Below are 9,594 nucleotides of genomic sequence, written 5' to 3'. Positions count from 1 at the left end.
TAACAGCGCCCGTGCCCCTGCGCCCAGGCCGCTATACGTCACAGTAACGCGCTCAAATTATTTTGTATCTAATTTACCCAAATAATAAAAATCGTGGTAACGATAAGAGAACCATTAGAATGCATTGGAAATACACGCTCACCTTGATGATTTAAATAAAGTGACTTTGAAATGATTAAGTTATGATATAGCTATCTCTCTTTATCGTATCTTCTTAAGAAATATGTTATTTTTAATTTTTATGTTTGCCTAGAAATATTACTGACTATTGTAAAGTTTAATACAGAAATTATATGTACGTATTAAAATACATTAACATTTATTTTAACTTAAAATATTTAATAAATTTCATAAATCCGTTGATGTATAAATATTTTTAAATATTGATCTAAGAATCAAATTCTCTCATTCTTTTTTATAGTTTAGGTTGAGAAAAATCCAACAAAACTATAATGTACTTAACTAGTTTTTTAGTTGTTTTAAATAATCCTATACATCTATCAACAGAAATGTCTATGATATGAATCTTTGAAGAGGCTATCCAAAGGCGCTAGTCCACATGGCTCCGATGAGTTTATTGACTTCCAATGCTACATGAATTGCCCAAGAAGTTCATGTCTATTGCGAATACACAACTAACAACAAAGCGCTTTTATGTTAATTGAACAGAATTACTCCATTTCGAATACCATATGAAATATTATATAAATGATTACATTTTAATATAAAATTATATCAGCGCAAACTAAATAGCAATTACTGCAATATATGTAACAATTATTTGTTGCGATATTTTAAAATTTTGCAAAGCGTGTTAACCACAAAATTTCCACCTACCATAACTCATAACAATATAACGTAGTTAATGATAATTGTAACTGTTTACCTGTGAGTTACTGCGGTACACGATGTATGCTGTTTCATCTAATAATATTGTAATTAGCGCAGTAGTAATAAAAAATATGGTTACTATTATTTAACTACACTTAAAATATATCAATACATAATAAAGTAATTATTTACAAATAAACGTTTACCTTTTCCTTTGAACTAGTTTTGCTGCATATACATTTTTTTTAGGAATAATAGACAGTAATTTTTTTTTTTTCGTAATAACATTCTAATGAGAATTTGTGTATAGACATGACGTATTTGCCAAGGTAATAATTAAGACAGAAAACATAATTTAAACAAATTATATACGGAAGCCATAATTACTTTAATTTATTTCCCTAATCGTTTACTGTGATTTAATTACGTAATTAGGTATTTAAATAAAACTTAAGGTAAGAAGCTTTTTTAACGATTCTCTGTAATACATACTTCAAAATTGAAATATTCCCTTATAACTGAAAAACGATATTATACAATATAAACGATTAAGTAAAATAAATAGCCTTAATGGCAGAAACTTCAATGGCAAAATCATTAAATGAATATTTTCGGTTTTACTAAAGGATCTTTACTAAAAAATATAAAACAGTTTATTGAGTAATGTCGAACGAGAGGTGAAAATAAAAGACGGTCTGCAAATCCCATATTAATAAAATTATTATGCCTTAGGCTTTAAATGTAAGCCTATCATAAAGATTGTATATCATGTACAAACAAATTAGAATAATGAACCCGACTTTGAAAAAATAAATAAAATTATAACTCTTTATAAGTATGTCTCCGTAACTTATGATTTATAATATTATTACCACAGTGTTCATTCGTATATTTCAAATTTCTGATATAATTTATTTCATTTTTTACTAATTCGACTTGTCAAAAAAATTTAAATTCTAAAACAAATCATCTTAATATACTTTTATGTACAAAAAGGTCCACTGATGATTAATATACTTAAAACCCGCATAACATCTAAGAACCTCCTTTTTTAACTATGAATTTGAATTTTATGGTATTAAAATAATATGAAAACTAACATTGTGAATATTTCAGGTAATGTAAATATAATAATTTAAAAAAAAATATGTTTATTTCATCAGATGTTTAAAAACAAAATTGTTTGTTCTACAATCCAAAAGTGTTTTATATTTTTAACAGAGTCATCTGTCTTTTGATACAACAACAAAATTGAAATAGTGTGACAAAACAAGATGGTTTCAATGCAGCTAAAGGTTGCTACTCATCTCAACAGATGGCGCTTTTGTTATTTTTCATTCTTTTATTTTAGTATTATTATTTAATTTACTATAGGATTTTTTTGCAAATAAAAACAATGTATAAAGAGGGAGAGCTTCAAATTTATAAAACTTTTGTTAACAATTGAATTAATACTTCTGAAGTTATTTGAACAATTTGAAAAAAATTATGTTTTAAAATAAAGTAATGAAAAGGATGAAACACTAGTGACGGCTTTTATTACTTCTACACTTACATTATAACTAGCACTAACGATTACAAGGTCGCCTACACTTTATAAATATGTCGTATAATAATTTAAATAGTAGGTATAATTAATGTCAAGTACGACATTTTTATGGCATAATAAAATTATTTAATGTTAAATAAGTAAAATTATTATTTTGTCACAAACAATTTTGTCACTTGGTTAATTTCTAGTGAAATTAACATGATTTTTTTGCACTTTATTTATGTAACCACCTATTTTATACTTATAACATTACCAGAAAAAAGCCTATTTTGTTAAAACTTCCATATTTTTATAAAACCTCCAACCATCACATAGAATAGTATTATCTAAACAAATAATAAAAAATTCTCTAGTCTACATCTAGTTGTCTAAAAGAACCCTCTACACCAAAAATGCTCGAAGAAGATCTAGGTTTTCCTGGTCTTAAAGACTCATCCGAACATTCTTCTTCGTTGAGAAACCAGTCTCTATAACTTTCAACCTTTGCTTTCCAGTAGTCTAAAAAAATAAGGAAAAAAAAGTTAAAAACAAAACATATTAAGTTATTTAGTATTGTACAACAATACTTACCGGCAATTTCTTGTAATGTGCCAGTTTCTCCATCCAATTCTTTTGGTAAAATATTTTTGGGAATTGTATTAAAGATTTCTTCATAATTTTTCTTGTACACATGAACCTACAAAACCATACAATGACATCAAGCTGCCAGCAAAAAAGTAGTAATATTTGATTGGATACTTAAGACATTTTTGTTTAGGATTAGATAGATACTGTTGGACCAACTTACTCGATTTTTAAGTTTCTCACTGACAAAAGCCCTAAATATAGCAAATGCCGTGTCAAATCCTGGAGGAATATTCAACAAATGGCAACTTTTCATTCGAACTGGAAGAGCTTTCTCCACACATACTAAAATTTTTTTTGCAACGTTGGGAGTCCATTGACTAAAAGTAATTAGACTAACATCTTTCAGATCAATAAATAAACTCTGGAATTTTAATTTATTAGTGTATAGATCAGGCTAAAAAACTTTTAGAGTATTAGAATTTTAATTAACCAATTAAACTTTACCTCTCCAGAAATAATAAAATTGTCATCTTCAAACATGAGTATTTCAATTATCATAATTATCACCTTTAAGATATCGAATATGTGGATCTTATTTGGATCATGTAATCCAAAGCGGGTAACACAAAATCGCTGTCCATCATCCGAAGTAAGTGATGTGAGAGGTAGATACGGTCTACAAAAAGCCAAAAAGGCATTTTACGGTTTTCATGATAACAGTACGCCGTAAAATTTTATATGAATTTCACAAATTATCTGAATTGTAAGGAATTACCCGAGTTTTAAGATTTCTTGAATTTTTGGATCGAATGGATCTCGATACTTGAAAATTTCTGGCACGATATTTTTTAATGCATAATACATGTCCAATTTCTCTTTAGTTTTTTCCAGACTGAATTTATTTCCTCTTAAAAATGACAAGAGCCATTGATCAGCTATAAGAAAGTTTCGCATAGTATTTTGATTTTATTAAAGATTACCAATAAAAATAAAAAAATATATAAATATATCGCTTTCGTTTTTGCGCAAATAAAGCTATTATAATTTTATATTATTAGTTTATTAAACAAAAATACTTACAAGGATTAACTGCTTGTAAATGCGGCTGCTTTTCGAGCCATTCCCTGAGGGTTTTGATATCAGACGTTATTCTGTCAGGCTTTTCAAATACCTCTCTGATTGCTTTCTCTTGTAGGGCCGGGCGCAAAGGTCGAAACATATTTTAAAATTCAAATAATTATTTGCTGCAAATTTTTTCGTTTTAATCGAACTGAGCAATATTTAATATAGTTTAAAAAATAATTTCAAACCTCCTCCTTACGAAGTGACTTCTTGAGGACTGCGTTTTTACTTCAGTTGCAGGCTTTTATGTTGTAAATAAATTGTACATATCCAATATGTATATTTTCCACATAATACAATCTTTCCCTTTTGTATATTTACTGGTCTTGTTAATATAATAGATAAAAGTTTTGTCCGTGGTTTGCACGTCTAAATTTTAAATTGCTAAAAAAAATAATTACTGATACTAGTTTGACATACATACATCAAGTTGAATACAATCTTCCACAAATTATGGAAGGATGTAGTCTTGTTGCAATATACTATTAAGTATATATTAAATGAGTGACTATTTTTGGAATAAATTAGACAGGGACGAAACTCTTCAGAATTCCATGGATTCACCGTAGTCCCGGGTCCACGGGATTTGCGACCCAGGCGTAGGTTTACGAGGCCCCTATCTAACGCACGTTAAAGGCTCACCACCGTCCAAGCTCCTCTCTCTATCTAACCGAATTTAAAACGAACCTACTAGAACTGAATTCGCAGTACTATCTAAGAATGGAACTACAAGGAACTTCGGAATGAATTATAACCTAAATGTTATTCTCATGTCTAAGCTATGTTATTATACTTTATTAAAATCTCTTGCCGTAAACAAACATTCTCACAAACTTTTCGGTTTTATTTAGTAGAATTACGTTCATTTTTTTTTTCTTTCATCCAATCGATAATTTAGAATTTTTAAAGTAAGTTATTTGTTTGTATTTCCTACAATTTTATTTTCTAAAGTTCTACTTTTATCTTTTTATCCACTCAACTAATTCTTTACCGCCAGACCTATTAAGTATTATTGTATCAGTTAATATTTAAGATATTTTATTTTACTTAAAATATAAAATGATCACATTAGATACAATTTAAGCGTTTCAATACAGGTGATATTACATACAATTATAAGCAATATAGGCGAGCGGTGTAATTGACTTATGAAAGCGCCGAATTGGTTATAAAGACAAATAATAAAATTAGAAGGCTTCTATCAAAATTAGAAATTCTCAAACATTAATACCATATTAATAAAATTCTTCTTAGTAATGTTTTTATATTTTCGGAAATTTCTTTCCAGGTTAAATAGAAATAGTTTAAAAAATATACGCTTCTAATATATTTGTATACGTACAATATATTGTTAATATAATTTTTATAACAAATTTTTGTGCTCGATATTGTTCTCTTATCTTTTGGCTTTTTACATCATAAGAAGTACTAATTTTTATAAAGTCGTTTTATATTTTCCTTTTTTTTTTAAATGTGTTCTTGACCATTATTTAGTACTTTTAGGAAAATTTGGTGGAAACAGAAAATTTTAATGTAAATTAAGTATTGAGTTTGAAAAGGAGTGCTTGGAGGCTTGAAATTATTCCAAGGCACTACATCGTTTTCGGCGATCAATCATTAAACTAATAAACGTTACAATGTACCCTGAAGAAAATTATCTTATTTGTAACTATGTTTACTCAGATATTTATTTTATAATTTTAGTCTCATAGTATAAAACAAGTTAAATCTTACTACTCATTTAACCAATTTCATATTAAAGAAATATGTTTATATATACAGTGTATTTAGCACATAAATATGTTAGCTGTATATATATTATTACATAGGAAATAAGTTGTATATGTAATATATAGTGCATCTTTTTTATTTTATTACCAAAAATCTTGATGATAGCAGCCGTACCTATATAATAGACCTATTTCAAGAAATATATTAATTTAACACAAAAAAGCATTAGTTAATCCGTATATGTCTTCCTTTTTAACAATTTTATTTGACCCTGACTAAAATTAAACAAGCGTGATTGATCAGCTAACAACACAAGACAAATCACCATAGGCTTTGGTTCAATAAAGCGTAAGATTAAAAAAAATATCCTACCCTAGTGTACAATATGTTTAGTTTTATTCCACATATGTGATATAAATAATATTAATAAAGAAGTTAATTATATGTAAAAACGACGTTACCACTACTCATTAAAAATTTACAGTATATATCGATATACACAAAGTAAGGGTTGAATTGAATTTAATAAAAGTAAAACAAATATTTGTTCGTATTTTTAAAAAAAGAAATTAATTTAATCAATATCTAACTGTCTAAAAGATCCTTCCACTCCAAAAAGATTCGAAGTAGTTTTGGATTTATCAGGTCTCAGAGCTTCATTTGAACGTTCAGTTTCTTCTTTAAGGAACCAATCACGGTAACTTTCGACTTTCCTTTTCCAGAAGTCTGAAAAGCCAATCTAACGTGAAACTAAACAACTTATGTTTAAATTAATGCAATAACATAGCTATTGTGAAATATATTGTTTTAAAAATGTTGAGCTTTGTATAATTTGACGTTACAAGTTAAAATGTCTTTTAAAATACTTGTGATTTTAACATTAGAAAGATTCGTAGAATATAGTCAATAAAATCCAGTAATTGATCCATAGAAAACTTAAAAATTAGGTCAGGAAATGTTCATACCAATTAGTTCTTGCAAAGACCCATCGTCTCCACCATATTCCTTTGGAAGAATACTTCGAGGAAGAGTGTCGTACATTCCATCATGATTTTGGCCGTACAGATGAAACTAAAAAATAAACACCAAAATATGACGAAGTTAAGTCACTTTAATGAAAAAAAAATGGATAAAGTTTTATGCTTGCAACTTTGTTTCGTAATTAATTTATTTTTCAAAACTGTAGTATGGCCAAAACCTTCAATAGTCCCTTAACTTTTCTTTGTAAATTTATTTCCCCCAAGCATCCCTTTATATAAAAAGCTTAAATTTTTGCAAAGTCCATATTTTTTTATTGTTTAGCGTTTTCCACGGTACATAAAATCCAGAAATTATAATACATTTTTCTATTTCACAGTAAGTTAACACATGTATACATATTTTCTTAATTGTACGAAAAAATAAAACAAAATTACCAACATAAATTTTCAATACTTCAATATAAGTAGTACGTGTACACATAATTATTACTAACTAAAATAACTTACCCGTTGTTTAATTTTGTCTGCTACAAAAGCTTTAAACAAATTATAAGCCGCTTCAAAACCTGGAGGTATATATATTACGTGACTACTCTTCATTCTCACTGGTAGAGCCTTCTCTATTAAGAATATTAATTTCTTAGCGATGGTCGGAGTCCACTGACTTAGAATGTTTATCCCAACCCCCTTCATATCAAACAGCACATCCTAAAATATATTATTTCCGCATTTAATGTTAACAAAATATTAAATAAAGCAGGAATAAAATATATTTAAATAATAAAATCCGCGTAGTAAATCCGAATAATACTAGTTTTATTTAAATGAATACTCGCGAAAATCTTAGATCTCATTAAATAAAATATATTGCCAGTGACTTCGAAATAGTAGTCTGCTATTATGAAACTTTAGTGTTGCCACAAACAAATTAAAACATAGAAATGTTGAATAATATTCTATAACTAACTATAAATCATAAAAAGCAAAAGTAATAAAACGTTACACTATAAACTTGTGTAAAGATTTTTCCTTTCCTCTCTTTTTTTAATATACAACTAGCGTCCGACATAACATAGCGTCGGACGCTAGTTGTATATTATGTATATTATAATACACAAATTTATGTATATACTTGTATCGTACCATTCCAGCTACCACGAAGTTATCATCCTCTAGTAGAAGTATTTCGATGATCATAAACATTACTTTCATAATATCAAGCAAATGATATTTTGAAGAGTCAGAGGCTCCGAACCTGGTAATAGTTGCCTTGCATGCATCTGTGCTTTTACATGATTTTATCGGTAGAAAAAATCTGAAAATTAATTACAATTGTAAGGAAATTAAATATATTTATATTATATTAAGGTCAATTATTGCAAGTTTTTTTTTACCCTAATTTTAATATGTCCTGTATATAAGGATCCATTGGGTCTCTACCCTTGAATATTTCTGGTACTACGGTACGCAGAGTGTAGTACATTTCACATTTCTCTTTAGTCCTTTCTAAACTGTACTTGTTCCCTCTTAAAAATGCTATCAACCATTGATCAGCTAGAATTTCAATAAACGAAAAATAATGCTTAATATTAAAAAGGTTACGTGAAGCCAAAACAACTTTACAAGAGCCACTATGTAGATAACTATAGCAACGTCTTTATTATGTTATTTAAAAGTTTTGAAATTTATGTGTTGCAGTTTAAATTTTGTATTTCAATAAACGTACAAATATTGATTTGATGCGAAGCTGACTCGGAATCTAGTAGGTTAATTAATAATAACGACATAATTATATTTTTACTTTAATAAACTAGTTGCTACTTCCTGTTTTTGTACAATTATAACTTAAGTATAAATATATTGTTATTACATTTTAAATAAACTGGAGCTAGGTTTGTATGGGTTATTAACTAAATCATTTAATGAAAACAATACATTTATACATTTTCCTTTATAGGCTTTTTTTTAAAAGGCTTCTTTGAGAAAATTAATTCACAATAAACGTTTACAAATACCTACTTGGGTTAACTGCTTGCAAATGTGGTTGTTTCTTTAACCATTCCTTAATAGCCTCGACATCCGAAGATATTCTATTTGATTTCTCAAAAAGTTCCTTCTCGGCTTTTTCTTGCAGAAGCGGACAAAGTGGTCGGATCTTCATTTTTTACTACTTATAATATTTATTTAATACAATTGATTGTATTAATAAAAATGCTACGAATAAAAAAATATTATGAGTGTCCTGTTTGTCCAATGGTAGCTTAACGTTTGACGTTCATAACAGGCACTGCACGTAATATTTAAGAATGACTTGCATATAATAAAACTTCATATATGAAACTATATTTAATTAATACACAACACTATATTAAGAATTTACATATATGGGTATAATTTTACTTTAAGTACAAAAAAAACTCGCGATTTATTTATTTACAGTTTTTTAGTACAATAGTTTTGTAGTCCTTCTTTAAAACGCACTGTTATATCTTACTTTTATTTGAATAGCACTTCAACAAGATAATAAACGAATATTCCGTTGTATTATTTTTTAAACCACTCGCCAGCACACCGAATGATTTATCTTAACCTACAGATCGCTCGCGTGTGACGACACGTGACAAGGTACGTATAAAACCTTATGTAATTTGTAATCAAATCACCGCAACAATTAAAAATAACTTGGTTAACTACTTTTAATACAAAAAAAAAACATTTATACCTGTTGGACATTCACAATCGTCTTAAACTAAAATCAAGCCAATGCCAACCAATATTTAAGACTAAATAAAATATTATTATAATATAAAA

General features: G+C 27.7%; 2 protein-coding genes across 2 annotated transcripts; both read right to left on the bottom strand.

Moving 5' to 3' along the window:
• Positions 1–2,350: 2,350 nt before the first annotated feature.
• LOC116779763 (retinol-binding protein pinta-like) lies at positions 2,351–4,858 on the bottom strand. The gene is made up of 7 exons (XM_061529977.1): positions 4,261–4,858; positions 4,031–4,194; positions 3,726–3,885; positions 3,455–3,626; positions 3,171–3,371; positions 2,954–3,059; positions 2,351–2,881 (listed from the first exon to the last, which is right to left on the bottom strand). The coding sequence occupies exons 2-7, from the start codon at positions 4,167–4,169 to the stop codon at positions 2,733–2,735; spliced, it is 927 nt and encodes a 308-aa protein (XP_061385961.1). The 5' UTR covers positions 4,170–4,194; positions 4,261–4,858; the 3' UTR covers positions 2,351–2,732.
• A 1,450-nt stretch (positions 4,859–6,308) lies between these two features.
• Positions 6,309–9,518, bottom strand: LOC116779759 (alpha-tocopherol transfer protein-like). Its single transcript, XM_032674177.2, has 6 exons — positions 8,803–9,518; positions 8,178–8,337; positions 7,927–8,098; positions 7,291–7,491; positions 6,769–6,874; positions 6,309–6,529 (listed from the first exon to the last, which is right to left on the bottom strand). Exons 1-6 carry the CDS (start codon positions 8,942–8,944, stop codon positions 6,378–6,380), a joined length of 933 nt encoding a protein of 310 aa, XP_032530068.2. The 5' UTR covers positions 8,945–9,518; the 3' UTR covers positions 6,309–6,377.
• Between the last annotated feature and the right edge of the window lie 76 nt (positions 9,519–9,594).

This window comes from Danaus plexippus, chromosome 2 (assembly GCF_018135715.1).
Source record: "Danaus plexippus chromosome 2, MEX_DaPlex, whole genome shotgun sequence".
In the NCBI taxonomy this organism is placed as follows: Eukaryota; Metazoa; Arthropoda; class Insecta; order Lepidoptera; family Nymphalidae; genus Danaus; species Danaus plexippus.
The sequence above is the reverse complement of the archived record's forward strand: the minus strand, read 5'-3'. Positions and strand labels throughout refer to the sequence as shown.

Coding starts and splice junctions, on each gene's coding strand:
- LOC116779763 (XM_061529977.1), bottom strand. CDS start 4,169: ATGTTTCGACCTTTGCGCCCGGCCCTACAAGAGAAAGCAATCAGAGAG. Junction 3,886..4,030: donor TTTACAAGCAGTTAATCCTT/GTAAGTATTTTT, acceptor ACTTTCTTATAG/CTGATCAATGGCTCTTGTCA. Junction 3,060..3,170: donor GTGAGAAACTTAAAAATCGA/GTAAGTTGGTCC, acceptor ATGGTTTTGTAG/GTTCATGTGTACAAGAAAAA.
- LOC116779759 (XM_032674177.2), bottom strand. CDS start 8,944: ATGAAGATCCGACCACTTTGTCCGCTTCTGCAAGAAAAAGCCGAGAAG. Junction 7,492..7,926: donor ACTTCGTGGTAGCTGGAATG/GTACGATACAAG, acceptor AATATATTTTAG/GATGTGCTGTTTGATATGAA. Junction 6,875..7,290: donor CAGACAAAATTAAACAACGG/GTAAGTTATTTT, acceptor TTTATTTTTTAG/TTTCATCTGTACGGCCAAAA.